Source organism: Oikopleura dioica, chromosome 1 (assembly GCF_907165135.1).
Source record: "Oikopleura dioica chromosome 1, OKI2018_I68_1.0, whole genome shotgun sequence".
NCBI lineage: Eukaryota > Metazoa > Chordata > Appendicularia > Copelata > Oikopleuridae > Oikopleura > Oikopleura dioica.
Window position 1 is genome coordinate 12,563,730 of NC_137291.1, and position 27,648 is coordinate 12,591,377.

The window sequence follows — 27,648 nt, forward strand, 5'->3', positions numbered from 1 at the left end:
CTCAAAGATTTAAGCGTCAAGGAAGCACAAGAAGTGGTCTCGATGCCAACTCAAGTTGCCCTGTCATTTCCTTATTATGCGACTCGGCGGTACTACCGCTCCACGATCTTTCTCCTCGACAATTTTCCCAATCTCGAGCTGAATTTCTGCAGCCTCTTTCACAACAGCCCTGGGTTGGTTTTCAAGCCGCTGATTGAGCGTCTTCTTGAAAGAGGCCTGAATCCCTTCATTGCTCCGAAGTACGGTGCGATCGATCCGACTTTCGTGAACTGGTATCTTTACGAATACGCCTTCGATGCGCACGAGGATTTGAAAGATTGCAGGCTGAAGAAGGAGATGTACTTCCGCGTAGATTCTTTCACCCAGTACAAGGAGGAAATCGAGCAACTTGAGATCTACGATAAGCTGGTTAAAAAATACGTCACAGGACACGGACCAGATGGAACTGCTCTGACAACTACGTATACTTCATGGTACGACATTGAATGCAACGAAAGCTGCACTGTATGTTGCAATCAGGCAATTCCCTCGATGAGGCATTTCTTTGGTCAACTCATCAAGAAGAACAAGGTTCTCGGGCATGGAGGACAAGGATCTGTCTACGAATGCACCTGGCACGGTGAAAAAGCAGCGGCGAAATTCATCCCCAACCGAGGAGTTCACATAGCCAAGACTCTACAAAAAGCCCCTGAACAGCTCATGGATCCGATGCGAGAAAAGAAAATGAAGCAGTACTTCACAAGCCAGGCTTCTGAGTTTTACATCGGACGCAAGATCAAACATCCTCATGTCTTGCGAATGCTCGACTTTTTCTTGCAGCATAAAAACGGCGTGGACGAGTTCGTCATTGTCTCCGAACTTTGCGATGCAACTTTGAGCCAGATCGAGTTCAATATGTCATCGTTTATGGAATACTTTCGTCAGGTTTTGTCTTTCGAGAGTTCTAAGATTGGGTAATAATTATAGGTCGCTGGCGCAATTAAATCGATCGGAGAAAAAGGGTTAACGCATGGTGACGTAAAGCCTGAAAACATACTGCTAAAAAAGATGACACAGGGCTTCTTTCCACTCGACTTGGGGACTTCGGAATGGCTGGGATTATCGGAGGAACTCCGCTCTTCGTGGCTCCGGAAGTATCAAGAAAATCCATCCCGTATCTATCGGATATCTACTCCCTGGGCATCTCGATTCTATTTACAGTTTTTGAGATACAGTTGGCTTTCAAGCTCTATCTCGTCCCAGGTAGTCGTGCCAGTGCTTTCTCAATTCTTTTTACGGCTGTAGTTGACAACAAGATCCTCCAAGTTGCCAAGAAAAAAATACAGGAAAACGAGCTTGTGCGATTCATAGCACGAATGATCTCCGACGATCCGACAAAACGGCCGAGCATAGAAGAAGTTGAAGATTTCTTAGGAGGGCAGAAATACTCTGAAAAGAATTCAGAAAGAATAATAACAGCGAAAGATCTCGGAATCAACAAACACCTACAGGTGATTAGAAGGGACTCGTCTGACGATGTAAAGCGCAGAGCAGACAAATTCAAGCAAAATCCGTTTTCCAACGTAAAAATTATGAATTCACTTCATCATTTGTCTTCGTACGCAGAATTATCAAAGGCCGGATGCAATTAAAAATAGCTTATTTCCTTATTCTTCCTTTCTTCCTTCAAATTCATCCTTTCAAGACAACAAAAGCGATCAGCAAACGAGTTCACGACCAGGTTCAGTAAAAGCTCAAATCATTTATATGCAGTAATTAGGGTGACTCATTCAAATGCTGGGCTTTCTCAACTGCCAGCATGCTTCGATCTTCCCTTCGTGAAACAATCAAAGGATTGGTTTTCTTTTGATGCTTTCTTCTTTAGCAAAAAAAACCTTTTTAAATCAATCAAAAGCGCTTACGAATTTTTCCAAGGAAGAAAAAACTGAGCTTTTGGCTGTTATTGATGATCCATCGCACCACAAGGTTATCCTGTGATTAAACAATATATCAATATATTTGTAGACTTTACGATCGGAATTAATGATGAACGTAATTCCGACCAAAATGAATGCGAACGAGGATGAAATTCAAGCAGCAATGCTTCATCACGTGATGCAACGACTCTCACGGCCTACATTACTCCAGCGAGAAGGTTTGATACAATGAAATACGCAGATTGCTAAGCTACTGCTAGGGATTCACCTCCTTGGCAGCTTGAAACCGATCTTTGAACGAATCGGACAGGTTCAACCAGTTCTGGAAATCTACTCCCATCCAAGTGAATACGACGAGCATGCAGCAGAACTGCGTCAATTTGGAATTATCGGCGATTTTTTCGACGCCCTAGATTACAAAAAAACCCTCGTTTGCCCAGTCAAGTATCATCTGCAGTGATTTTCATTGTTGCTTATTTGATATTTCAAGCACTGGATTGATGAACGTAAAACATGCAATGTGCCTCTACGAATTCAATGAAAACGATCATACATTCGTCTTCAAAAACAGCTCGTCAGAAGTGACAACGATAACACTTCCGCTTGGAGCATCTGAGGAAAAGGTCAATTTTAATTTCATGCAGCATCTTTTGTGATTAAATAAGATTGTACAAGTATTGACCTTTGCAAAGCCCAGAGTTGGATACCACATTTCATTTCTTCGAACATCGCTCTGAATTTATTTTTAACTTGAGCAACTCTCTTTACTTGCTTCTCGTTTTGTTAAATGTTTTTAATAAATCTAAACTGCATTTTCATAATTATTTTTACTGTAAGAACATCCAGACCTTCACATCGCCATTCTTGAAAAATTCCAGCAACTAGTTCCCGCTGAACACATTATTCTTCTTCCATTTCAAATTCTTCCACTAAGAAGGGTCCTCCAGGCAAAAAAAATTAATTGCTCGCTTGGTGTCGCTTATTCCGGCTTTTGTTCTCAAGGCAATCATCATAATCATCGGTAAGAAGTGGCAATACGACATTTATTATCGATCGCAGCACTCAGACCTGTTCATTTCAATATTGATTTTTATTCGTAAAAGTGTCCATTCCAGCGCATTTTTAAAACTTTTGTCTAGTGCTGAATTTATCTCTCCACTAGGTCGATAAAAGAGAGAAGTTTATGAGAAATGAGAAGAGAGATCACTCGCCGAAAAAGAACGATGGGTACCTCCGAAATGAGTCGACTAGACTTCTGGAGTCTTAAAACTTCCAACGCGGACAAAATGCTTGATGAAAGAGATATCTCAGAACTGGCTGCAGGAACGATGATCCTATTTGACACCATTATACAGCGATCGAGCGAAGGATTCGGTTTGATTAGTAACGGTCGATAATACCATAAAATTGAAAATAAGCCGAAAAAAGATGATATTCTTGAGGCAATTTGTATTTACAAAACACTCAAATATCTCATTGGCAAAGATGACAACGATTTTTACATGTCTGATTCTTTCAAAGAGGCAAGAGTTTTCAAGTATCAAAAACTAATTAAAGTCTTCTGAAGCTTGAAGAACAACTGTACCAAATCGATATCAAGGAAGAGACCCTTTATCTTCCTGGAGGCTATGCAGGTCTTTATTTGGTCATGAACCAAAGTAATCGAGAGAACGAGTACAAGTCACAAAACACTGACCCTCACACTTTTGAAGAACTCATGAAAATAGACTTGGAAAATGGCGCCAGTGCAAGTCATTTTCGCGTGGTTGCCAGCTTTACGTACAACTTTGAAATTCTGAGAAATGAACTTTGGGATCGATGTAAGGGAGCTTTTAGATTTTTTTAGGTTAAATTTTTTTCAAAAGATCCAATTAATTGGAAGTACAAAATTGGTGGATACACAATTTTTACGGCGACAAATGAGTTCATTATTCGGATTTTGTTCGGGAAAAGCCCATATTCCAACGAAGAAATCTATGAAATGAACGTTTCGGCAGATGAGACCATGGTCTATTTGATGACCAAAATGCTGGAAGATCTCTCAGTCGATGAAGCCCAAGAAGTGATCTCAATGCCGACACAGGTCGCGCTCTCCTTTCCATACTACGCGAGCCGACATTATTATCGCTCAACAATTTTTCTGTTGGACAACTTTCCGAATCTCAACTTGAATTTCTGCGGCTTTTTTGCGAACAACGCCGGGATCATTTTCAAGCCGCTCATGCGAAGACTTCTGCAAAGGGGCTTGAATCCGTTCATCGCGCCGAAGCATGATAAAGTGGAGCCGAGTTTTGTCAACTGGTATTTGATGGAGTACGCTTTCGAAGCTCACGAGGAATTGAAAGATTGCAGGCTGGAGAAAGACGTCTACTTCGAAACCAGCTCATTTCAACAATACCAGAAGGAAATCGAGGAGCTAGATATTTACGACGAATTGATCAAAAAATACGTAACTGGATATGCGAGCGACGGTACAGCTCTAACAACCACTTACAACTCGTGGTACGACATAAAGTGCAATCCGGACTGCGCTGAAGATTGCAATCAGTCCATTCCATCCATGCGACACTTTTTCGGGCAGCTCATTGAGAAAAAGAACCTTCTCGGGAACGGAGGTCAAGGATCAGTCTACAAATGCTCCTGGCATGGCGAACAAGCAGCCGCCAAATTCATTTCTAATCGAGGAATCCATCTTCAAGAATTCCTACGAACGAAGCCTGAAAAACTGATGAACGCACTACGAGAGAAGAAAATGAGGCAGCTCTTCACAAGCCAGGCTTCTGAGTTTTACATTTGCAGGGAAATGCAGCATCCATTTGTTCTGAGAATGTTCGACTTTTTCTTGCAGCATCGAAATGGTGTCGACGAGTTCGTCATTGTCTCCGAACTTTGTGATGCAACACTGAACCAGATTGAGTTTAATATGTCATCTTTCATGAACTATTTTCTACAGGTTTTATTTTTAAGATCTCAAAATATTCAAATGCGAAATTTTAGGTCGCGGATGCAATCAAATCCATTGGAGAAAAAGGACTTTCACATGGTGACGTAAAGCCCGAAAATATTCTTCTCAAACGAGATGAAGCTGGGGAACTTTCCGTCAGACTAGCTGATTTCGGGCTGGCCGGAATCGTTGGCGGAACTCCTCTATTCATGGCGCCGGAAGTCCTGAAAAAATCGATACCACTTTTTTCCGACATCTACTCTTTGGGAATATCGATACTGTTCACTGTTTTTGAGATACAGTTGGCCTTCAAACTGTACCTCATTCCAGGTAGAAGGCCTTGAATTTTGAATTTAAAATTTTTTTAGTTGACAGCAACGTCCTCCGGACGGCAAAATTGATAGCGCACGAAAATGACTTGATAAGTTTCATTTCGAAAATGATCGCCGATGATCCACAAAAACGACCAAGCATTGAAGAAATCGAAGAATTTTTGACCATCCAGCGCGTCACACAAAGCAGAGACAGAAAAATTACAGCGAAGGATCTCGGAATCAAGGAGGACTTGCAAATCATAGAAAGGAGTATTTCGAATGACGTGAAGCGGAGAGCCGAGAGATTCGAGCACTGTCCGTTTTCGAGAGTGAATATTATGAACTCATTGAATCATTTGACGTCTTATGAAGAATTATCGAAGGCCGGATATTTTTAATAAAATTGGAATTTTTAGTTTTATTTCAAAATTGAATTATTATGGTTCTGAACGATAAAAAATTATATCTCCTGCAAAGACAACTAAAATGATCAGCAAAGTAGTTCACGACCAGGTTAAAATAATTAATTTTTTTTAACAAAAATGCGTTGTCTCTAGGGCGACTCATTCAAGTGCTGGGCTTTTTCTACAGCGAGCATGTTACGATCTTCCCTTCGTGAGACAATAAAAGGACTCGTTTCTTATTAAATTTGGTAAAATTTTGCATGAAATCATCTTTGAACGAAGAAAAAGCATTGTCAACTTTCTCCGAAGACGACAAAAATCAACTTCTAGCTATTCTTGACGATTCCGCACACCATAAGGTTTGCAAATGTCGGATTTCCTGAAAGAAACAATATTAAGACGCTAAGATCCGAGCTGATGATGAACGTGATTCCAACAAAAATGAACGCAAATGAAGACCAAATCCAAGCAGCACTGGTTCATCACGTGATGCAACGACTCTCCCGACCAACTCTTCTCCAACGAGAAGGTGAGCATCAACGTTCATCTATTCTACCGGTAATATTGATTAGGTATTCATCTTCTGGGCAGCTTGAAACCAATCCTCGATCGAATCGGTCAAGTTCAACCTGTGCTTGAAATATACTCGCATCCTACAGAATACGACAAATACTCAGCGAATCTGCGTTCGCTCGGGATCATTGGAGATTTTCTCACTGCCATCGATCAAAGAAAGACTCTTGTTTGCCCAGTCAAGTAAGATCTGAAAAACCAGCATCTTCAATCTTTGATTTTCTTATCTAGTACCGGATTGGCAGATATGAAGCATGCCATGTGCCTCTACGGATTCGACGAAGAAGATAGTACATTCATCTTCAAGAACAGCTCGTCAGAAAACACAACGATCAAGGTTCCCCTTTCCTCTTCTCAGGTCGAGGTCATTGATTGCACACAACTAAAAGTCAAACTAAACGTTCTGATGACCTCGATTCAGCCAAAACTTGGCTACCACATTTCATTCGTTCGAATAGCGAATTAGTTCAGAAAATCTAAATGTTTGCCCTCTAGGTTATAAAGTTCAAATAAATGATAATTGTTCATGTCCCTATGTCAATCATGCTAAGATTCTTTCTTGAGTATTGATTTTAAAAGTAAATTACTGTAGTAAGTGCAGTGCCTCTACGTTGTGAGGAAATGAAACTTCGCCCAAAGAAATAAAACTAAAATTGAACGGAAATATTTTTTGGCAGATGATTATTGACGACAGCAACATCTGGGGAGCGAGAAATGGCAAAACTTATCGAGATTGATTTGTGGAAATTATTATAATGAATCTCCCTCGATATGAGAAACGCACAATTTGAAGCTTCGCATCCTTGATGAAGTTGAGCGTTGAAATATAAACGTAAGATTCTATAAGTTTTCGTAAATAAAATTGAGTACAGAAAATTTGCTCGCATTAAAATGCCATTTATCAGAAATCCAGACTTGAAGAGGACCAGTAAAGACATCTTCCTCTTTGAATGACCATGATTTGATAATGTTTCCATTGAAAAGCACTTTTTTATCAAATTTTCTCGTTTCGTCGTTAAATCGTTGCTCAATCTAAGAAATCAAAAAAATCAGGGTGGTCATGTTTACCTCAAGACATTGAAACTGTCCAAGCAAAGCATCAATCAAAAACTCCTTGACAATATTCCGAGGTCGATTGGAAACTGTTATCATCATTTTTGTTTGGTAACCCTTCGCATTGAAGACAGAGAAAAATCCATCACCGAAAGCAGTGAAATTGTTAGATCCTCGTGTGTGAATCTTTTGTGGGGTGAATTAATGCAATTATAAGCTAGTTTTTGACAAGTTCAGCCCATGAATGAATAGCATTAGCTCCGTTGTCCAAATTCGCTTCTTCTGGAAAATTAATTCCCACTCTTATACGGAACTCTTTTGTTGCATTTATTTCTCCCTTCTTTGTATTCTTGTTAGGCGTCCATGGTGTTTCGCCGATAATTTTGACACAGTTATCACGGCTCATGCAATTCGAGGGACATGGATTTGAAGGATCTTGCGATGTTGTAGTTGTAGTCATAATCGTACTTGTTTTTGTCTTTGTGGAAGTTGTCGTGGAAGAAGTTGTAATTTTAGTAGTCGAACTCGTCGTAGTAGTCGAGGTCGTTGTAGTCGTTGTAGTCGTTGTTGTCGTGGTGGTCGTAGTGGTCGTTGTAATCGTAGTCGTTGTTGTCGAAGTGGTCGTAGTTGTTGTAGTCGTCGAGGTCGTTGTAGTCGTTCTTGTCGTTGTTGTTGTTGTGGTCGTAGTGGTCATAGTTGTGGACGCCGTTGTAGTCGAAGTGGTCGTCGTATTTGTTTTAGTTGTCGTTGTTATCGTTTTAGTTGTTGTTATTTTAGCTGTTTTAGTTGTAGTTTCTATCGTAGTCGTGAAAGTTATAGTCGATAGCGTTGTCGTTGCAATCATAGTTGCTGTTTTAGTATTAGTTTTAGTCGTTGCCATTAAAGTCGAAGTTAAAGTTTCGTTGAGAATAGCATTAGCGGTTGTCGTCTTTAATTGATTTTCCGTCGCTGTAGATATCGTATAATCTTTCTCAAAGGACTCTTTAGTATTCAAATAAGTTGGGGTGAGTAGAACGCAAATAAATAGTGCCAGCGGAATTATATAAAAAAGTTCTCTCATCTTTTCCTGATGAAAGAAAGTTCGTCTATATATTTAGAACTGTTGACAGTTGCCACTGGTTATCGACTCGAAGTTGGCATTGATAACTTATCAGTGGACAAAAAAAGATAATAAAACGTCTTCAGCAGTCAAATAAAAAGAAGGACTGTTTATTTTAAATTTTAAAACATTTTATTAAAAGGATTCATAAATAAAATTAAGAACAGAAAGTCTTCCCCCTTGTGGATGCCATTTATCAGATATCCAGACTTGAAGAGGACCAGTGAATACGTCATCTGGGGAAATGTTCCAGGATTCGATTCTATTACCATTGAAAAGGACTTGTTGATGAAGCTTTCCTGTTTCCGCGTTAAGTCGCTGCTCGACCTAAAAAGGCAAATTTTGAGATAATGAGACCTTTTTATTTACAGAAAGACATTGAAATTGACCAAGAACTGCGTCGATCATTAGCTCGTGGATGATTTTCCAAGGTCGATTTGAAATTGTTATCAGCAACTTTGTTTGATATCCGACAGGATTGAAGACTGAGAAGAAACCATCACCAAAATCAGTAAAATTATTTGAATTTTTCGTGTGAATCTTTTTAAGGGGGTAGAAACAGCTTTCTCGATTTTGGACTGTAGCTACATAAAAGAAAACATAAGATTTATTAATGTTAACGGAAATTCCTCATAAATGTTCTTAGAAAAGGGGTTGAGGTTTACAAAACTGTGAATGAAATTTATTTAACTATTAAGTGACTCGAGATATTCGTGTTTGAAAAGTGGCGAAAATCGAGAATTTCGGAGAGATGAGTTGCTTCTGAGCCCGTCTACTCAAAAATTTGATAACTAAAACAAATTTCGAGGGAGATGTTCCTAGATCTAAGATGTATCTATCTAAATCTGAAGAGAAAATTTGAAAATGAAACATGCTCTTGTCTGTAGCGCCGGTCAAAAATCGCCTTTTTCGGGAAAAAGCTGTTTCTACCCCCTTAAGGATTGAAAACGTTTTATTATTTAATGATTTTAGTATTTTGAATCCATAAATGAATGATATTAGCGCCATTATTCTCTGTCGCTAAATCAGGGAAATTTATTCCGACCGTCAGGCGAAATTCTTTTGTTGCAACTATATTTTTCCTCCTAGTGGCATGGGCTGGCTTGAGAGGTTCTTCCCCAACGATTATAACACAATTTTCAGGGTCAAGACAATTTGATGGACAAGGATCTGAGGGATCTTGCATTGTTGTTGTTGTTGAAGTGGATGAAGAGGATGTTGATGTGGTGGATTTTGTTGTTGGTGATGTTTTCATGGTCGTTGTTGATTCGATTGTTGATTTTGCAGCAGAGAACGTCGTTGACTTCACCGTTGTTGCTGTCTTTGTCGTTGATGTTTTTGTTGTTGTTGTTGCAGCCCGTGTTGTTATTGTCGAAGTTGTCATCGTCGACGCAGTAGTTGGAGCTAATTTTGTTGAAAATGTACTTGTAAATATCAGATTTTTTGTTGAATAACTTATTGTAGCCATGGTTGTTGGATAGTTTGTTGGCGTTGTTTTTCCTTCCGATACCATCGTTGTGGACGATTTTGCTGTAGTAAGATTATCTGTTTGGAGGCTCATAATGTTGGTCGTTGAGATAAAATTGAGATTGCTCTCTGTTTGTCCATCTTGAGTTGTTTGATAAATCTTTGTTGTCTTGATAAGCGTCGTTTGTTCTGTTGTATCCGCCGTTATTTCTTCTAGTGATGCTGATGAACTTATGCTGGTTCTTTCTGTTGTGAAGAAGAAATCATGATTTGACTCCCCTTCTGGTTCTGTTGTCGTCTGTAAAGATGTTTGAAAACTCTCTGTAACCGGAACTTGCTCTTTTTGAAGATAAAGGGGAGTTAAAACGACGGTAACTAACGCACTGAATGTAAAACTCAAGATAAAAAAGGCTCGAATTATGGGACGCATTTTATTCGAAAGAAAAAAGTAAGACAAGATCTTGTACGCGATCACACAGCTTTATTTGCATTGCTGTCGATAAACAACATTTCCTGCGAATATGCGACGTTATCAGGAAGTTTTAAATCCGCCGAACTTGAATAGAAGATAACGAGCTATTTTGATATAGCATGATGGTTTATTATCGAAGCAGTATAAGTTACTCTGTACTATAGAGTCTATAGAGACTCGTAGATGAAGTTGAGAACAGAAAATCTTCCCGCCTGTGCATTCCATCGATCAAAAATCCAAACTACCAGGGGCCCAGTAAAAACTTCTTCTCGTTCAAAAGACTAGGATTTGATTATGTTGAGATTGAAAAATAAATTACTGTCAAACTTGAATTTTCGGTAGCAACTGTGCTCACTTCAAAAATATATTATTATCGATACAGTAAGTTGTAAATAAATGAGAAGACAAAGAGAAAAGACCCAAAGGTGGCGAAAAATGCACCCATATAGGCTCTGTAGCATTTTCTTTTACTGTAAGCGACGATCATCATTACTCCCGGAATGACGAACATGATGAGTCCAGCGAAAGAACCGATGATGCCGGAGACGATGTCATAACTTGGGCAATAGATGGCGCCAAGTAGACAGACTCCAAAGAAAGAGGAGGCGAAGATAAATCTAAAAGGCTAAAAAATGAATTCTTATTGGTCATCTTTTACCTGTAAAGGAAGCCTGTATTTTCCGAAAGAAGCTTTCTAGCAGTAAGGGCAAAAACTGGATAAGCTCCGGTGACAGATCCAAGCGTTCCGATTCGAGCAAAGGCGATGATAAATGAGTGATTAGGGTAGCTCATCAAGAAATCCGGGTTGACAGATGAGCCAAAGCAGAGGAGGACGAAAGTTCCAACAAAGTTGTAGCAGACGAAAGAAGTTAAAAAAGAACCAGCGCTGATCCAAGGGTAGTTTTTCGGGCGCTCGATGCGGCGGTAGATTTTAACTGAAGCTAAATGACCTGAATTGGATGAGAAAAGAGATCTGGAGGTTGAATTTACCTTGATAAGCAAAGCAAAAAAGAGGAAGTGCAAGAAACATCGATGATAAAGAAGGAGGCTTCAAATGCGTCGCGGTCGGAAGCATAAGCGCGTCAATAAGAGAGCGTTCTTCTGTCAAGACTTCAGACACAATGTCACTAGAATTGTTAATTCCTGTGAAATTCTCCGGAATGTTGAGGAAATAGTCCAGAGCTGTTATGACACACGTGACCAGCATGCAGACCATTGCAATTGTCCCTGTGTGCTTCAAAAAAGCAACATTCTTCGCGACGGAAAACGGAAAAGGCAAAAGACAAAGCAGCGGCGCAAAAGAAGGTTTGAAATCGAAGAAGGCTTTTCCTTGATCTATGATCACGACAAAATACGCCATGCTACTGCCAAGCGAGTAGATGAAGAAGATGACTTTGATGATTTTGTCGACCTTGCTTCCGAGAACAGCGGTGACGATGTCTTCGTACTCGTCGCAGTTGTGTTTTCTTGCTATCATACCTTTTATGCGGTCGAAAGATGAAATGAAAACTAACAAATGAAATAATCTTTTGACCGCTTTCCTAAAGCATTGATGGTAATCCAGCAAAAAGCAAGGAATGGAATTTGAATCAGAATTCCGTTCAGAATCCCTCCAGCGTAGACAAAGCCAAGTGGGAAGGAAAGCACCCCGATTCCGGCCATTGAGGAGACGAGTAGAGCCATCGCCGGAAAAGGCTTTAATTTGGTCTCTTCCGGCTCGTTGATAAGCGGCTCGGATTCGTGGTTGTACCAGGAAGAAACACGACTGTCTTTTAGGGAGTTGAGTTCGTCCTCGACATCTTCTATTTGTCCAATCTCGTCGTACTCTGGTTTGCTGGTGAAACTGATGTAACGGCCGACATAATCGGTTGTTTTCTCGATCAAGCTGTACATTTCAACGCTTGTTTCTTTCCCTCTCTTCTATAAAATCTTGTGAATCGATGACTTTTATGTTCAAATTCCGCGGGGAAGAAGCCTCTCATCCCCTGCTGCGCCATCTTGTAAAACAATCTTGTCCAATCACTTGCTTCCATGCTCACTCGAACGAGCCATTTTTGAGGCCTTCTGGCTTGTGTTCCGGCTCCGACTGGAAATTACCGGACTTACTTACTGATTACAATCAAAATGCCTTATCACACGACCTTATCGATTCTCGTATTTTGAAAATTCTAAGACTAAGCGATAAATAATTTTTTATTCGAAGACGACTCTGATTATTTACAAGCAAGACGCATAAAAACATGGACACAGTACATTTTCTTCTTTGACAGTAATTAGTAATTTTCTCAAGCTCAAACAGGCATTCTTCCTCTGAAACGTCTCCTTCCTCCTTTTTGTCCTGGAAGACCAAAATGCAGCAGGTAGTATTGACTGGCTCCTCGTTTTTCAAGACGCTGAAGCTCAAATTGTAATCATCAGTTTTTGTTTTTCATGTACCTGTTGTTGGGCGGATCTTTTGGTATCAAAGGAGCCGTTCTGTCGCGGGAAAGCTTCCATAATCTGAAAGAAAAGATAATTTGAAAGGACGTCCTACGTTGATCTGACATTAATTTCTAATAATATGATGCAGACTTTTCTAACAAGCCAAAGTCTTGTCCGATAGTCTGTCTTTCCATAATAAAATAATGATTGATTTCACTGTTAATCAAATTTAATTTCAAGAAGAAATGTTTTCTTTTCGAGGTCTAGGTAAAAATATGCAGTACTTACGTAGTTACTTTCTGTCGCCTTGAAAAACTCCCATAATTTTCGAAGATTGTTTACTAAAGAGAAGGTTTCTCTCTCAAAATCGTCATCAAAATCACCTGTTTCTGGTGATCTGTGCTCTTCTCTAGTTTCGTACAAGTCAAAAACATCTTCCATTTCCTGGAGAAATTGGTCTACATCACCATCTCTAGCGAACACATCTCAAAAAAGGTTAATTCTCTCTTCGTTGATTTTCAGTTACCTCCGACCAAAAATATATTCGACAGCAAAAACGTAAAGTCCAGTCTCATTTTCTTCAAAAATCGCCTTGCGAAAAATGTCTTTTATAGACGGCGGCGGAGCGCGTTTCATCCGCTAGAGAGCGAAAGTAATGGTCTTATCCTATTAGATTAAATATAAATAGAAAATATCGTGGATCACAGCGGACATTGCTTATCCGCTTTGAGACCTAATTACTCTTCTTTGAAAGTGTTCCTTCTTGCCTGTAATTGATCATCAAGGCATATTAAATATGATGATGAATGAAACTGAAAGAAAATCACATGCAACAAACTTATTTTGAAAAGGTCGCTTGAAAATCGCTTGAAGATCGCTTGAAGAAATTTTCCGATTAAATTTATATGACATCCATATTTTTATTAATCTAATGTTAAAAATTGCTGACAGCAATTCAAAGTCAGACTTGAATCACATTATCATGGACCATGATTCATGGTCTTATCAAAAATCAACAAATGAGGATGTCTTAATATTATTTATTGCTGCAGAAATAAGGCCTTCCTTTTATTCAATCTTTTATCTTGTTTAATCATTTTAACTGGTTTAAATCTTGAGTTTTCAAGCTCAAGTTCATCTGTCAAATCTGAAATGGACAAAAATACTGCATTTTTGGACGTATGTGTGTTCGATTTTGGAATTACCTCTGGGAATTCAAAAGCAGCTCGTGGCGGCAGCTTTCATTAACCCTGGCCAGCTCTTTCCGAGCTACGAAATCTGAGAAAAAAAAAGAGTTCTTCAAAATGTCTATTCCCTTTTTTGACGAGAAAACGCGCTCCAAGGCTGGTTCTTTTAAAGTTCAGTTTGATTTATTTATACCAGACGGTATTTAAAGACCCTTGAAAGGCTTCTGAAATCCTTGGGAAAGCCCTGAGATCCTTTTGGATTACTAGCTCGTGTTGCAGATGTGCTCATTCAGGGAACAGCTCGCTTCTTGGAAGTCCGGTTTCCACCATTCAAGATCAGGTTCGATTCTTATTTGCATATTTTGTCGATAACCGTATGTAGCCTCTTTTGTCCGAAGTGACGGATTTATGCCAAACATGCGGATCTCCTCAATCCACGTCACCAGCTCCGCCTCTAGCATCATTACTGACCGACGATGAAAAGATTAATCACCAGAAACTCTCAGGTAGATAAATAAGCAATCATGTTATGCAAAATCTAACTTCAGAAAACCCCTCGGATTTGTCTGTTCTGGGAGACGCGCCAGATCATCTGCTACCAAGAAAGATCAGCGGCTTGCAGAGGCCAACAACGCTTCCAATTTTTCAATACACAGGTAAGTACCAATCAATGAATTTCTTTTTGACACTTTCAGAAATTGTCCCAAGATCTCCAAGACAACAAGCCTTTGGGCTTCTTACACTCGAGCACTACACTTATCAAGAATCACTCATCATCGTCCAGTAATCTAATCAACCCTAAACTCGACTATAACACCATCTTTCTATAGCCACATGGCTTCGTTGATCCACACCCAGAATCTGGGAAAAAGTCAATTGGCGGCAGAATTGTCGCTGGCAATGCGCACGATGCGTAAAAATCTTTCGCCGCCAGTTGCGATCGAAGCTGTCAATCTCGTCCAAAGGTATATCAACAAATTTCCCCTCCTCCCCATACAAATTCATTCAAGAGCGCTCTGCAGAGCGCAGAACAAAACGCTCTGCGAGGAGATCGTCAAGGATCAGGGATTCATTCGCGTTGTTGGAAGTCTTCACAAAAATCGAAACTTCTTGGAAAACAAACAACTCTTGACTCTTGCTAAAAATCTTCTTCGCCTTCGCTGGAGTCTTCAATACTCGACGATCCCTGATTTCATCAATTCTTGTAAGATCTCCGACATGGAAGAAAACTTTGAAACTGATGAGGTCACCCTTTTCTGCCAATGCCTCCACAATGTTCATCTCATGAGCAGTCTGGACGAGAACTTGACGGAAAACATGGGTCAAAGTGCTGTTCGGATTTTGGACGGCTATGTTGCCAGTGAAATTGATGATGATGAGCTTTCCAGTACTCTTTATCGAGGTTAAACAAAGGTTGAATAATAGAGATCGATTTTTTTAGTTACTTTGCTGTTCAAATGCTTTGGAAAAAAGATGAATTTTTGTCAAAAACGGCAAATTGGAGAGCTCTTCATAAAAATGATTGGTAAGATTTGTATTTTTTAATGTGTATATTATTAATTGCTGCATTATTTAATCTAAAATATTCAATAATTCACCACATGATTATTCTGCATCGTAGATAAAGGAACATTGACAAGCGACTTCACCTTCGACGACGGACGGCTGGCCGTTATTCACGTGCTAGACGCGTTCTACCGCGCTGAAGCCGAATTAAACGGCTTTCGCGCGATCTTCAACACGTGCTGCAACGAGCTTGCCGAGAGCCAGCATGCCAAGTTGACGTCGCAAGATGTCTCGGCATTATTGCGCTGCTTTCAGAAGTTCAAAGAGCAAGGTTAATCTTAAAAAGTTATATCAACCATTTTGATTGTTTTCTTTAAAGATAATGGCGCTGTGAACAAATGCTTGTCGAAAATTGCGGATGCGATGTATACTTCAATTATTTCAGGTAGAATTAAGGGTCTCTCTTGAACAAACGGAGTCTTCTAGACATGGAAACAGTCAAAGCCCGCGACTACACCAAAAACGTCAAAACCCTCACCGCGAAATACTTCTACTCCGACCGCCTTTTCTACGTCTTTTGCTCAATCGTCGAAAGAGACCTCGAAGCGAAATGCTCTCGCAAAGCGTCTGATAAGAACATTTGCGCGAAATCGTGTCGCTTTCTCGATTTCTGCGCCCTGGCAGATGCACTCGATGCTATTTCTCAAATCAACTTTATCTTCAAAAACGAAGTTTATCATCGTCAATTTTTGGAAAAGATCGAAAATCGACTCTGCGATTTGAAGACATGGAAGAGTCTCTTTAGCTCGCAAGTGAAGAATAAATCGTCCAAGATCGCTTTCGTTCTCCAACACTTTCAAACCTTCGGATACTTCCCGAAGAAATTCATCAGCGCAACGAATAGTGCCAATCAAAGTCGTTTGGCATTCATCCTCGCCAATAAGAACAAAAAAGTGCATTCTCAGTTGAAATCCTGGGCACTCTACCAGAATGCGGTCAGCTACAATGTTGCTCTGTAAGTCATTTCCACTGTAGTCCCCAATTTTGAACTTTTCTCAGGAAGAAGAGCATATTTTCGACAATGCTAAAAGCCGACTTTTCTGATCAACCCCGGTCATTGATGACCATGGAGACAAATATCCTTCAACTTTTAGGAACTCGGCTCCAGAATCCAAATTGAAGACCGCCTTTCCTTCAAGTTGTGAGCCGAGGGTTCAGTTATTTTCTTCAAGCCGCCGAACAAAATCACTCAAGAGTACAGCCCCGGACATAATATCCCCTATTTTGTCATCAATAACGACTTTGTGATTTTGCCCCTTCCTCGGTCTAGATTCTCACGCGATGCTAATGGAACGATCCCTTCTTTGGCGAGACTAAATGGACGAGTAGTACCGACGGTCAGAGTGGCTATTTTGGACAAAAAATAGGGGTCTATCCATCCAAATTCCATCCAAAAAATTTCTAACCGGGTCTATCCATCCAAAATCCAATCCAATCCAATTTTCGCCCAATTCCCAACTAAAATCGAATTCCAAGTTCTTCCAAAATTCCAACTTTTCCCAATTCCCAATATGCCCCGATTCCATTGGATTTCCAATATTTTCCAGCTAGCAAATTCAAAAAAAACAAACAATTAATACTTATTCTTCAAAGTTTATTTCTGTAGATCCAAGGGCAATGTCTAGGATTGTGCTGGCAGCAAGTTTATGGCGTCGAATAGATCGCATCAATGTCGTGAAACTGAAGGCTCGCTCCAGGCTTGAACTTGAGACGGAAGAGTGATGAAGCTAAGAAATGCTTTATTTTTAAACTCAAAAAAACCGAACCATTAATCCGATTCTGCTCAATCTTGGCAAGGTTTCAGCGTATCGCCGCCAGAACTCTCCAACAATATCATCTTCCACAACCTTCTTCATTGCGCAATACTTCTTGTCTAATTTCAAATTAAGTAGATTAATGATGAAAATTACTTACGCGCTTCTATATCAGTATCATTTACTTCGTCGTACTGAGCAATCTCTTCTTCGATCTTGGAACGGATTTCTTTTGGCTTTCCTAGTCCGCGGCGGTGACTAAGTGGGCCAACAGCGTTATTTTGGCTGTCACATTGAACATTATTAACGCCAGCTTCAAGGAGCTGTAACAACTGTTCATCTGTCAGCTCGTCGTCTTCCATTGTTCGATCAACCTCTGTGATCCAGTTCTTCGCTTTTTCGAGCCAATCCTTGGTTCCGTCGACGAGTACTTTCTGAATTATTTAATTTTTTTGGCATGAAGATAAATACATACCATTATTTTGGAGATGATTGGGACTCGGGAATCTTTCATTTTGGCGACGACTGGATGAAAATTCATCGCTATCGATGTAGAGTCGGGTGCCAGGTAAATGCTTGCCAAGTCTTTGTTGGTAAAACGAAGGGGTACTTGACATGGGACATCGTTTCCATTCATATCAATCCGCTTTTTTGTAACCTGTTCCACCACACTGATGAGCACAGCCTTCGCAAATCTGGATTCCTCGGTCCGACTGATTGTGATTCGATTGACGCACTCAATCATTATTCGTTCGATTTGCTTGTTGTACGCTGATCCGCAGGCAAGCGAGTCAGACTCGAGAATATTGATACTGCGATGAATTTCGATAAGAAGAGGGTTGATCGATCGCGCAAACTGCAGATCTGGGACTGGACACTCAGCGAGAAGATGGCGTTGAGGGTGGTTGATAGAAAAGAGGTTGTTTAGGCTATCTTCGCTCAAAAGGAGACGCTGAACTCCATAGATTAATTTCCGGAAGCGCGTGGAGCCGGAAATTCGATCGATGGCCTTCCCTTTCTCCTTTCTGTTGAGGAATGCATCCGTCTTTTCTTCAACAAGTCGTTTGACTTGATCGTCTTCAAGAATTTCAGTACTCGCTTTTATTTTTGCATTATAAAACTCTTTTATAAGCAAGCGATTAGTCACTTCTTGAGAAATCAAAAACGCATTGATTGACTTGTATCCGACACCAGCCGGAAGATCACTCGCCGATACTGTAGCTTCACACTTGTCGATGAATTTTTCAAGTGATTCGTACTTCTTATCCTTCGGTCCACCTGGTCTGAGATTTTGTTCGCACGCTCTCTTAAGGTTGCAACACATTGAATGACTTCCGCAAATGCTACGGTTGATCGTAAAATGCTCGGGCACGGACTCTGCTGCCTGATCGCTCACAATGCAGACCAAGTTTTCTCTATCGCATCGGTAAGGTTGTATTCTTCAAATATCTGCTTCAGTTTTTCTATGGTGTGATCCGCAGTTGAGTCCGGCATCGGAACATAACCGATCAAACAGTTCCAAAATCCGTTTTTGCAGCGAATATTGACCTCAACCCCGAGTATCTTCCAGAGCGTATTTTCTTTAGTTTTCACGTATTTGTGGTCTTTAAAGGATATTAAATTGTTAATAAGACAAATTATTCAAAAATTTTTAAAGAAACTTTGAAATCCTTATCCTAGAGAAATTGACAGGCGGCCCTTTTTTGCCATTTCCGGAAGAATCTGTTGAAGGCGCTCCCGAATTTTCTTTGCCTCTTCTTTCATGTATATTTTGATGGCATCCTTCGAAAGGCAAAGTTGATTGATGAGCATCTGGCTAAAGGATACATTTTTGAGAAGGCAGCGCATCAGGGCCTTGACAGAGTCATGTGACCAAAACCGGAAGCTTGTTCCGGTATCGCGCATGACTTGCAGAACTTTCTTCTGGACATCAACTCTGTGGTCCTTGGTGTTATTCAGAAGCGCGAGTACTCTCTGCTCATCTGGTGCTTGCGCGTGGCGATCCACAATCGGTTCGAGAGTCTTTTTATAGACATCTGTATTTTGATCGTATGTATGGAATGGCTTAAGGTTTTTTAAGAATTTTTACAAAATGCAAATTTTACCTCTCCTCTGCATTTTTTGCACTTAGCTCCATCTATTCTTGCGCAGCGCAAGTAGCAAGTCGGAAATCCCTCGAAATAGTACTCTTCAAATTCAAGGTTGAGCTCTCGAATCTTGTCTTGTAGTTTTGTAGGGGTCCATTTCTTCCATTCACCAGTCGGTTGCTCACTTTTTTCATCAGCAGTAATTTCCGCTTTCTTTCTATCAACCTCTTCTTTTCGTTTATCCTTGTCTTTTTCGTCACTCGCCACATAAATGCATCTCTTGGAACGCTTGGCAGGTGGACTCATCCCTTCTGAAAAAAGGTTGACTAGTAAAAGAAAAGAAAATGCCATTTAAATCGCAGTAAAACTCTCTAATGATCAGTATTTATCCGTCTGAGAAAGGTAGACTGCGCGTGATGAGTGTAGGTTGAGAACAAACCTGATTGGTCGAGCATTTTTTCGCAATTTTTTCTCGGATCCAATCTTGCCAACAACTGCCAATTCCCCAAGAAGATCCAATTTTCCAATGTCGCCAATCCCCAATTTCCCCCAATTACCCAATTTTACCCAATAAAATCCGATACCCTGGCCATCCAAATTCCATCCAAACCTTATTGGATTGGATCCAATCCAATTCCAACTAACCCCCAAGTCCAAAATAGCCACCCTGCCGACGGTGAGACTGCTCAGGCTCAAATACAAGCACAGAATCATCTTTATTCCGCATTATGAGTTTGACTCGCTTCAAGGAGGAAACAAAGGAATGGCTTCGAAACAATGGTTAATGAGTTACAGGGTGGCATTCTTCCATTATGGACGTTCCATCATGGAGCCTTCATTAGTAATCAATTATTAAAACTTGGAAAAGTACTCTTGGTAGTTTAATAATTAACTAAAAAGCCAGATTCAGGACCAAGTGTAGCTCAGTTCGCCTATCTGTCCCAGAAGATACTTAGGAAGGTTGTGAAAGTTTAATGTTGTAAGTAAGAAGTTCTTACTAAGAACTGTTTGAAATTGAATCTTTCACTCCTATCAAAGTTTGAATTCGGCCTTCCTTCAATAAAATTTTATCTCGTTCAATAAATAAAAATAAGTAAAACTACGAGTCTAGTTTTTAATGTTTTTCTGATTTTTATTGCGAAAAAGATGATAAAGGCAAGTGAAAAAGTTGAAAGAAGGCCTGCCACGTGAGCGCCTAATTCGTATCGCCGGCTCCTGTCGGAATGGTCAGTCGATTCTTGATTCGCAAGGTGATCATCTGAAGAGCAAGATCTTCGACGAACTTTTCTCTGGCGGACTTTTCCTTCGACTTTTCTAAAGAAGCATTTGATTCGCGCCATTTCGCGAAGGGGAATTTCAGGTCGATTTTCTCCGCTTTTTTCTTCTCGTTTTCTTCTACTGGCTTTTTCTTCGTCTTCTTCTTTTTGGATTTTTTCTTCTCCAAAGCAGCTGCGGGATGTTTTTCTTTCGAATCTTTTTCGGCTTCTTTGACGATCTCAGTCTTGTCGATTTTCTTGAGAACGTTGTCCTGACTTGGTTCTTCTTTACTCTTTGTCTTTGATTTTTTCTTTTTCGCCAGTTTGTTTTCTACTTTCTGTTTTGCTTTTTCGTCTGATTCTTGTTTTGCCTTTTCTTCTTCGTGAATTCTAAGGAAGTTGTGAGAATGAAGTTGTGCGCTTTGAGGTTGATTTTACCTGATATTCATTTTGTGGAACGCTTCAAAGTCGAGAATTCCGGCTCCTCGATGTTGTTGAGGATGATAATTTGGTTCATTATTTTTCGGCTTGATTTCTGGCTTTTTCTTCTTTTCGCCGAAAAGGCTCATTATTTTTGGATTGTGCTGCATGTACCCATTCTTTACTTTTGGCACTTCTTCTTTCTTCTGTTTGAGGTTCAGTTCTGCTTCTTCAAAAAAGCCTTGGCATCCGTGGAAGATTCCCTGGCTTCGTAGATCTTTGCAGACTTGGCAGAACTCTTGCCAGTGGGGCTTTGGTGGACCAGACATGCCCTTCTTTTCGTTCAGTTCGATGAGATGATAAGGCTCTACTTTCTGGAAGCAGCGAGCGCACTGCTGCCATCTGCCGCAAAATGCATAGGAGGAGTTCCAATGATTTCCGCAGCTTTTCTTTGTTCCTACGAAAAGTAAAGACCTCGCTTTTGAGATAATCATACCTCTGCATTTGAAATTGCCGAATAATCGTCCCGTACACTTGATTTTGTAAGGCTCTGTCTCGATTTCGCAGCAGGGACAGTTCTGTACTTCCGCCTTATCAAAAAATTTTTCTTCATAAATTTCAACCTCGACTACTCGGTACCTGATGGTCTGCATTTTTCCACTTTGGATTCTCAGCACAGTGGTAACTTTCGCATTTAAAATAGCGAGTAATTCTGCCTGCCGGCATTCTCTCTTCGTAAAAACCCACTCTGCGAGAAATGATAACAAGCGAGTTCGAGAAAAATGAGACGAAATTGTTATCTAGAAACACTTAAATTTATTTGAGTTGGAGGAGATTGAACAGTCTAGCCAAGCTTGGAGAGCACTCGTCGAGAACCAGTCGAAGTTCGTGTCGCTTGTTGAGAGGAGGAAATCGTCAAAGTCTTCATTTTTGCCTCGAGACCGGTTTCGCCTTTTTTCACTATAAAATAGGACTAGTTGGAGTTGTGATAGAATTATACGGTATAATTTATACCTTGATTTTTTGTCTTCCTCGCGTTCTCCTTGTTGTCATCAGTCGTTTTTGCAGCCTTCTTTCGGTTTCGCTTCCGTTTTTTCTTTTTGGCTTCGCCAGTATTTGATTGACCAGTTTTAGGCTCATCCTTCTTCTTCGAGCTTTTCTTTTGCTTTTTGGGTTTTGCTTGATCCTTCTTTACGGCAGTTTTATCAGGAGCTACTTGTTTTGTTCCTGGATTCTGCTTCTAAGAATTTCTCCAGAAATTTTTAGAAGTATATAACGAATTTCGTTACCTTTGCATTTGTAACTGACTTTGTCTGGGCATTCTTCTGCATCTTGACGAATTTCGCGTGGTACCATTGCTTGTACATTTTTCGATAAGGATCGCACTCTGGGGACTCCTTCACCAATCCAGCTTCAAGTCTGAAAAATTTTTTTATGAATCAATTATTTTATTTGAGAGCTTACTTTTCTTGATAATCGACAAGTCGAAAAGGTGCATCTTCATACACATCATTTGCAAAGTAAAACCAGTTATTACGATCATACTCATCTTCAGAATCCCAGTACTCGTCATCATCATCCTTCTTCTTCGAGCTTTTCTTTTGCTCTTTTGGTTTTCCGTTGTCTTTCTTTGTGGCAGATTTATCAGAAGCTTTAGCTTGAGTCTAAATGATTTATCAGCAATTTTTTCCTAAATCTTATTTTACCGTAGTCTTTGGAACTATTAGCATCTTGACTGGATCCGCTTCGTGCCATTGTCGGTATTTTCGAGATTGTTGATAGGAAGCAAAGCCTGGGGAAAATTCAGTCCTTTGGTTGTGACCGATCAATCTCATGTTCTCAAAGTACATTTGACGATAAGGGTCATGAAGAGGACTCCTAGTCACTTGACCAGATTCAAGCCTAAACCAATTTTTAATAAAATCCTAGATTTCACAAAAACATACTTCATTTTATAATCGAGCATTCTGTAAGGTAAATTCGCAGTGTAGAACCAGTCATCGTCATAAGAATTTACTTGATTTTGAAAATCCGCTTCAGCCTTCATCTCGAATGGATTTTCGTTCTTGATCTTCATGTTTAGCCGTGATTCTTTGTTGCTAAAGTTGTATTGTAGCAAATGCGAAAGGCCTAGGGCAACTGTTTTCTTTGGCTCATTCATCGGAGGTTTTGTGGCAGTTGTTTTTTCATTCTTCGCTGGGAGGACTTTTGGTTTTCGGGCGCTTCTTTTCGTGTTCTTGGACGTAGATTTTTTCCCATACTCGACGCCAACACATCTCGCATCCGGATCATCATAAAGTTCTTTTAACTCCTGACATCTCTGACAAAGGTGGTGCGGATGAGGCCTTTCTACTTCCTCTTCAGATTCGAGTTCTTCATCAGAGTCCCTTATATCATGCTCACGAAGCATAACAGGAAAGCAGTGAGTACTACACTTTTGACATTGTTGCCATTTTTTATGAGAGGCATTTCCGGAAAACCAATGCTTTTTGCAGCGATCGCACCAAAATTTGCCAAAAAGCCTTCCTTCATAATCATATTGATACGGCTCAATTGTCGAATGACAATGATAACACTCCTGCTCTTCCGCCTTGTAATTTACATAAATAAATTGATAATAATTAATAATAATAATTGACATAATTTTGAGAATTAATAATTTACTTGATGCTTGTCGTTTGACCACTTCGGTTTTATCTTGCAATTTTTATTCTCGCATCGGAAATATCTCGTTATTTTGCCCATGATTTGTTGCTCTGAGTTGGACAACAAGGAAAAATAAAAGAAAATTTTTGATTCATTGATGCTATCTAGAAAAAAGGGGAACGACGCAAGATGACAAAGCTTTGATTTGATAATAATCATGCATGGTATTTATTGATGTTTGGCAAATTGCTGTATAAAATCAGTACTGAAATACAGAATAAAAAGTTAGGACTAAGATTAAGACATTTATGTGTCGGGCGCATTTGTGCGCCGTCGTTTCACCGAATGGATTAGAGCAATGGTAAAGTTGTTTGCAAATTGCTTGTTGGATGGTTTCGCTTTTTTGAATTGGTGTTGAACTTTGTTGGCGTGTTGTGGCTTTGCCGACTTCGGTCGGGTTCAGTCTCTCTGTGGGGAGCGACTGATGAGGTCAGGTGACTCGGCAAGTTGCTTGAAGGATCGCATGCTGAAGGTAACTAGAATTTATGTTAAATAAAGATGCTGGAGAAAATTTCGTACCGTGGCTCCTTGGTAAGAAAGATTGAAGAAATGATCAGGGCCTGGATCCAAATTGATCGCAGACCCGGGCCTGAAAAACTCAAGGCCTTGAAAACTGGCAGTTTTGTATTACTCGTATGCACATTTGAAATTCGATTAGTAGCCTTTTCCAGACAAGCCGGATTTGTAATCGTAATCGCCGTAATAGTAGCTGTATGCCGCGGTATTGTAGGGCTCCACAGTTGTAGAAGCTCCGTAGGTCATTTTATCCGCTGCGATGGTATTCTTTACCCATCCTTCGTAATTGGCCATGTTCGCATAAATGCCGAGATGACCAACTTTTCCGCAGTCAGAGAATCCGAAAGAAGTGACTCCAGCGAGATAGTACTGGCCTGAATTTTGATCAAGGCATGACAAGGGTCCACCAGAATCTCCGCCGCAGCTGTCAAGACCGACTTTGGAGGAGTCTCCAGCGCACATGTGGGAGTCTTCCTGAAGGAGCTTGTACCAGATGCCAGTTTTTCTACATTGGTTGAAGCTGACGACTGGAATTTCAGCATCCTTCAAGTGATACGATAGCTTGGTGTCCTTTGGATTGCCAGTGGTGTAGCCCCAGCCGGAGATGGAACATTTATCACCGTGTTTTGGTTTTCTTCCGCCACCAAGACAGATTGGAAGTCGATCGAAACCATAGGTGATTTCAGTTCGGAGCTTCAGGAGCGCGATATCGTGATGAGTGATGTATTGGAAGCGGTATTCACTGTAGGGAATTATCTTTTCGAGCAAGAATCGAGTACCGTCGCTGTTCTTATTCGCCACATCGTCGTGCTTGTAGTTGAGCTTGTCCATGCCAACAACGATCGCCCAATCGTCACCGGGGTTGTTGTTGTCAGTGAAATAGCCGGATTCTTCGATGCAATGCGCCGCAGTAACGATCCACTTGTTATCGACAATCGATCCACCACAGAGATGCTTCCATTCGCAGTTGTTTCGATGATTGCAGTTTCGATGCTGAAGAGACACTTGCCAAGGCCATTCACCATCGTTCGAAATTGCGCCTCCGTGGATTCGAAGGTTCACTTTCGGTCGATCAGGAAATTGGCTTGGCTGAGTTCCACACTGCCATTCATTCGTTGCGGGTGATTTCGTGCTTTTAGGTCGAGCGGTGAAACATGGGTGAGTATTGCACGGTTTCTGAGTATACGCATCTCCCTTGCACTTTGAATCGTCGACGTAATTGCCGTTCACTTTGTTGATGCAGCTTCTGAAGCCGTAGGAGATTCCTCCTCCGCAATCTTTATCGCATTCGTTGAACTCGAACGAAGTCCAGGCATATGCTTCTGGAGAAGAACAGGGGTGAGTATTGCACTTGACTCTGGCAGTTGTTGGGCCGGAGCCGCAATTACTCTCGTCGACGACGTAGCGAGTTCCTTGCTTGAAACATTGACGCTTGGCGATTGTGGTACCACCGCCGCATTCTTTTGAGCAAGAAGTGTACTCGAAAAGACCCCATTCATAGCCTCCGCAATTCGCCGGCTAAGAAAGGTTAGATCGACGACTGAGAGGAGAAAACTTACATTGCATCGTTGTCGTTCAACAGCACTACCAGGGCAGTCTCTGCTTCCAACACTAGAATTCTTGCAGAATCGTCGCCTGAGCCTGAATCCTTCACCGCAGGTTACGCTGCACTTGCCCCACGCGGCCCACATTGACCATCCCGGCTGAGTCAGTCCCTTCTTCGGTGCCTTAGAGGAAGTAATCTGGGCATAAGAAGAGTATTGATTTTTATTTTTCTTTTGTTGTTGTAATTTACGCCTTTGCTTGGCAGTCAAGCGTCGTCTCTGAAATACAAGAGTGATGAAAACTTGAACTGTTATTCTGAAAGATTGACACCGAAATTCAGTGAGTTGAGTTCAGCCGAAGCGGGGAGAGAGAGGTTCCATTCTTTGGCTTGATTTTTAAATCTGGGATTCCAGAATTTTTGATTCTTGAGTTTCCGACATTGATCATTTTTAGTAGGAAAAGCAAGCTTGCATTCATTTCATTTCACATAATGTAATGAGAGTATATGAGCATGAGCATCAAAGTTGCTTTACCTCATGGTTAGAATTAGGTCGACCAGGGTATGAGAGACTCAGCTGTCTGTCTGTGTTAATACTAGCGTCGGAGTTAGTTCTTACCTGTCCGTTTCCGGAGCGACGAACTCGCTCGTTACTCATCATCGGTTCGGGAAAGAGGATCACACTTGCATCCATCTTACCGACGAACTCGGTTTCTTCAAGTTCCCGAATCGTGACTACATTATAAGTTGGAAAAGCCCCTTTTTGAAAGATTTCTTTACCCTCCACGAATTTGGGTTCATCATCATTCTGGTTCTGGATCTGTTCAATGTCCAGAGCTCCAGCAGCGACATGTCCAACTAGCGAGAGCAAAAGCAGCTTTGCAGCACATTTTCTAACCATTCCAAAGGTGAGCTCGGAAACCTGAGCCGCCGTTCTAGTAAACGCTGTTGTTACCAGCTTAGAACGTCCGACAACGAGGTTTAAAAATATACTGAAATAAAATTAAACCCTGGAAAGGACGCTAAAAGAAATTAATAATAAACGATTCTTACAGAAAACTAATTAAAAAAGGGCCGGGTTGTTCTGAAGCACTTCTCCCGATGTAGCCTCGTTCAGCACGGTGAGATCAGGAAATCGTCTAAAAATAATGTCAATAAGCAGCTTTTCCTCAAGTTACGTCATGGAAACAAATTGCACAACAAAAAGCCAGCTTCGTTGAACCCCGCGCATCCGTAAGAATGTTCCACCCCAAAATATTTACACCAAGCTCTAATTCTCCTTTCAAATATTTCTCTAACCTAATCCAAATATTATTTATTCCCTCAGCCTCTTTTTGGAGGCTTTCCAGACTCTATTCTCGTCTTTAGGTACCTTTTTCTGCTCGTTAACTAAGATTCAAAACTAAGACTCTTCATTCATATTCGTTTATTTAAATATCTCTTTAGTAAAATGTTTTTGTTTTGTTTCAAAAAAGTGTTAAAAAGGATTTTCTGTTTATTTCGGAAGTGATCTGATATCAGGGTTCCATAAGGTGCCGCCGGCGGCGCACGACGTCTCTAGTCCTACCACTAGTCCGGCCACAAGTTATCCAACAAAAATCCCTTCGCAAACAAGCTTGATTCGCCAAGCAGGTTCAATTCACGCAAGTTATTCAAGAGTCCCCCTTGCTCGTTCTGAGGACCCAAACAGCTTCAACTCCTTCGAGCAAATATGCGACACTTACCGTATGGATATTCTAAATCTAACAGGGCTCTGATCTGATTCTCTTGGTAGTCAGTAGGCCTCCAGACGTATTTCCGTGGCTTTTTTCAAGGATACACACATGTTCTATTTTTTATTCTCTTATCGCTAAGCTCATTTTCGGTTATTTTTCTCTAACAAGCGAAAACATAAAAAAATCTAAAAGTGTGTTTATCCCCCGGTCCCTTCAATTTAGTCTGTCAGCTAGG

General features: G+C 40.6%; 7 protein-coding genes across 11 annotated transcripts; all 7 read right to left on the reverse strand.

Moving 5' to 3' along the window:
- Positions 1 to 10,592: 10,592 nt before the first annotated feature.
- LOC145697132 (sodium-coupled neutral amino acid transporter 7-like) lies at positions 10,593 to 11,742 on the reverse strand. The gene is made up of 3 exons (XM_081774290.1): positions 11,233 to 11,742; positions 10,901 to 11,192; positions 10,593 to 10,859 (listed from the first exon to the last, which is right to left on the reverse strand). Exons 1-3 carry the CDS (start codon positions 11,717 to 11,719, stop codon positions 10,613 to 10,615), a joined length of 1,026 nt encoding a protein of 341 aa, XP_081630416.1. The 5' UTR covers positions 11,720 to 11,742; the 3' UTR covers positions 10,593 to 10,612.
- A 692-nt stretch (positions 11,743 to 12,434) lies between these two features.
- Positions 12,435 to 13,347, reverse strand: LOC145711332 (uncharacterized). The gene is made up of 5 exons (XM_081789052.1): positions 13,190 to 13,347; positions 13,047 to 13,148; positions 12,952 to 13,004; positions 12,679 to 12,741; positions 12,435 to 12,635 (listed from the first exon to the last, which is right to left on the reverse strand). Exons 1-5 carry the CDS (start codon positions 13,236 to 13,238, stop codon positions 12,534 to 12,536), a joined length of 369 nt encoding a protein of 122 aa, XP_081645178.1. The 5' UTR covers positions 13,239 to 13,347; the 3' UTR covers positions 12,435 to 12,533.
- A 3,396-nt stretch (positions 13,348 to 16,743) lies between these two features.
- On the reverse strand, positions 16,744 to 18,773 carry LOC145699965 (uncharacterized). Its single transcript, XM_081777237.1, has 4 exons — positions 17,646 to 18,773; positions 17,331 to 17,604; positions 17,183 to 17,289; positions 16,744 to 17,143 (listed from the first exon to the last, which is right to left on the reverse strand). The coding sequence occupies exons 1-4, from the start codon at positions 18,492 to 18,494 to the stop codon at positions 16,997 to 16,999; spliced, it is 1,377 nt and encodes a 458-aa protein (XP_081633363.1). The 5' UTR covers positions 18,495 to 18,773; the 3' UTR covers positions 16,744 to 16,996.
- Positions 18,774 to 18,826: 53 nt separating this feature from the next.
- Positions 18,827 to 19,920, reverse strand: LOC145699974 (uncharacterized). The gene is made up of 3 exons (XM_081777249.1): positions 19,697 to 19,920; positions 19,276 to 19,568; positions 18,827 to 19,234 (listed from the first exon to the last, which is right to left on the reverse strand). Exons 1-3 carry the CDS (start codon positions 19,710 to 19,712, stop codon positions 18,842 to 18,844), a joined length of 702 nt encoding a protein of 233 aa, XP_081633375.1. The 5' UTR covers positions 19,713 to 19,920; the 3' UTR covers positions 18,827 to 18,841.
- A 493-nt stretch (positions 19,921 to 20,413) lies between these two features.
- Positions 20,414 to 21,680, reverse strand: LOC145710311 (uncharacterized). The gene is made up of 4 exons (XM_081788052.1): positions 21,573 to 21,680; positions 21,430 to 21,523; positions 20,952 to 21,390; positions 20,414 to 20,903 (listed from the first exon to the last, which is right to left on the reverse strand). Exons 1-4 carry the CDS (start codon positions 21,657 to 21,659, stop codon positions 20,453 to 20,455), a joined length of 1,071 nt encoding a protein of 356 aa, XP_081644178.1. The 5' UTR covers positions 21,660 to 21,680; the 3' UTR covers positions 20,414 to 20,452.
- A 46-nt stretch (positions 21,681 to 21,726) lies between these two features.
- Positions 21,727 to 23,719, reverse strand: LOC145705021 (uncharacterized). The gene is made up of 7 exons (XM_081782474.1): positions 23,598 to 23,719; positions 22,880 to 23,523; positions 22,640 to 22,835; positions 22,398 to 22,597; positions 22,223 to 22,352; positions 21,948 to 22,173; positions 21,727 to 21,893 (listed from the first exon to the last, which is right to left on the reverse strand). Exons 1-7 carry the CDS (start codon positions 23,676 to 23,678, stop codon positions 21,778 to 21,780), a joined length of 1,593 nt encoding a protein of 530 aa, XP_081638600.1. The 5' UTR covers positions 23,679 to 23,719; the 3' UTR covers positions 21,727 to 21,777.
- Positions 23,720 to 23,778: 59 nt separating this feature from the next.
- Positions 23,779 to 27,574, reverse strand: LOC145706376 (uncharacterized). Of its 5 annotated transcripts, none has more exons than XM_081783800.1 (7): positions 27,423 to 27,574; positions 26,752 to 26,837; positions 26,479 to 26,690; positions 26,318 to 26,433; positions 25,715 to 25,873; positions 24,159 to 25,673; positions 23,779 to 24,115 (listed from the first exon to the last, which is right to left on the reverse strand). In XM_081783800.1, the coding sequence occupies exons 3-6, from the start codon at positions 26,597 to 26,599 to the stop codon at positions 24,294 to 24,296; spliced, it is 1,776 nt and encodes a 591-aa protein (XP_081639926.1). In that variant the 5' UTR covers positions 26,600 to 26,690; positions 26,752 to 26,837; positions 27,423 to 27,574; the 3' UTR covers positions 23,779 to 24,115; positions 24,159 to 24,293. The 5 variants fall into 5 exon arrangements, with proteins under 5 accessions (XP_081639926.1, XP_081639918.1, XP_081639910.1 ...); XM_081783792.1 differs by having other exon boundaries at positions 25,715 to 25,882; XM_081783784.1 differs by having other exon boundaries at positions 25,715 to 25,897.
- Between the last annotated feature and the right edge of the window lie 74 nt (positions 27,575 to 27,648).

Bases quoted from the DNA above. Each gene is read 5' to 3' on its own strand.
- LOC145697132 (XM_081774290.1), bottom strand. From the start codon at position 11,719: ATGATAGCAAGAAAACACAACTGCGACGAGTACGAAGACATCGTCACC. The intron at 11,193-11,232 runs GTAAATTCAACC...CATCCAATTCAG, and splicing joins TTTTTGCTTTGCTTATCAAG to GTCATTTAGCTTCAGTTAAA. The intron at 10,860-10,900 runs GTAAAAGATGAC...TTAGCCTTTTAG, and splicing joins AATACAGGCTTCCTTTACAG to ATTTATCTTCGCCTCCTCTT.
- LOC145711332 (XM_081789052.1), bottom strand. From the start codon at position 13,238: ATGAGACTGGACTTTACGTTTTTGCTGTCGAATATATTTTTGGTCGGA. The intron at 13,005-13,046 runs GTGATTTTGATG...CCTTCTCTTTAG, and splicing joins GCACAGATCACCAGAAACAG to TAAACAATCTTCGAAAATTA. The intron at 12,636-12,678 runs GTACATGAAAAA...TTTGAGCTTCAG, and splicing joins AAAGATCCGCCCAACAACAG to CGTCTTGAAAAACGAGGAGC.
- LOC145699965 (XM_081777237.1), bottom strand. From the start codon at position 18,494: ATGTGTTGCAACCTTAAGAGAGCGTGCGAACAAAATCTCAGACCAGGT. The intron at 17,605-17,645 runs GTATGTATTTAT...TAAATAATTCAG, and splicing joins CAATCATCTCCAAAATAATG to AAAGTACTCGTCGACGGAAC. The intron at 17,144-17,182 runs GTTCGGTTTTTT...AGCATTTCTTAG, and splicing joins TGAGCAGAATCGGATTAATG to CTTCATCACTCTTCCGTCTC.
- LOC145699974 (XM_081777249.1), bottom strand. The intron at 19,235-19,275 runs GTAAAATTTGCA...AAAAACCTTAAG, and splicing joins GCAAAAAATGCAGAGGAGAG to CCATTCCATACATACGATCA.
- LOC145710311 (XM_081788052.1), bottom strand. From the start codon at position 21,659: ATGCCGGCAGGCAGAATTACTCGCTATTTTAAATGCGAAAGTTACCAC. The intron at 21,524-21,572 runs GTACCGAGTAGT...TTTTTTGATAAG, and splicing joins GGAAAAATGCAGACCATCAG to GCGGAAGTACAGAACTGTCC. The intron at 21,391-21,429 runs GTATGATTATCT...TACTTTTCGTAG, and splicing joins CGGCAATTTCAAATGCAGAG to GAACAAAGAAAAGCTGCGGA.
- LOC145705021 (XM_081782474.1), bottom strand. From the start codon at position 23,678: ATGGGCAAAATAACGAGATATTTCCGATGCGAGAATAAAAATTGCAAG. The intron at 23,524-23,597 runs GTAAATTATTAA...GTAAATTACAAG, and splicing joins GGTCAAACGACAAGCATCAA to GCGGAAGAGCAGGAGTGTTA. The intron at 22,836-22,879 runs GTATGTTTTTGT...AAATTGGTTTAG, and splicing joins ATGCTCGATTATAAAATGAA to GCTTGAATCTGGTCAAGTGA.
- LOC145706376 (XM_081783768.1), bottom strand. From the start codon at position 26,599: ATGGTTAGAAAATGTGCTGCAAAGCTGCTTTTGCTCTCGCTAGTTGGA. The intron at 26,434-26,478 runs GTAAAGAAATCT...CTTATAATGTAG, and splicing joins TGAACCCAAATTCGTGGAGG to TCACGATTCGGGAACTTGAA. The intron at 25,674-25,714 runs GTAAGTTTTCTC...AACCTTTCTTAG, and splicing joins TTGAACGACAACGATGCAAT to CCGGCGAATTGCGGAGGCTA.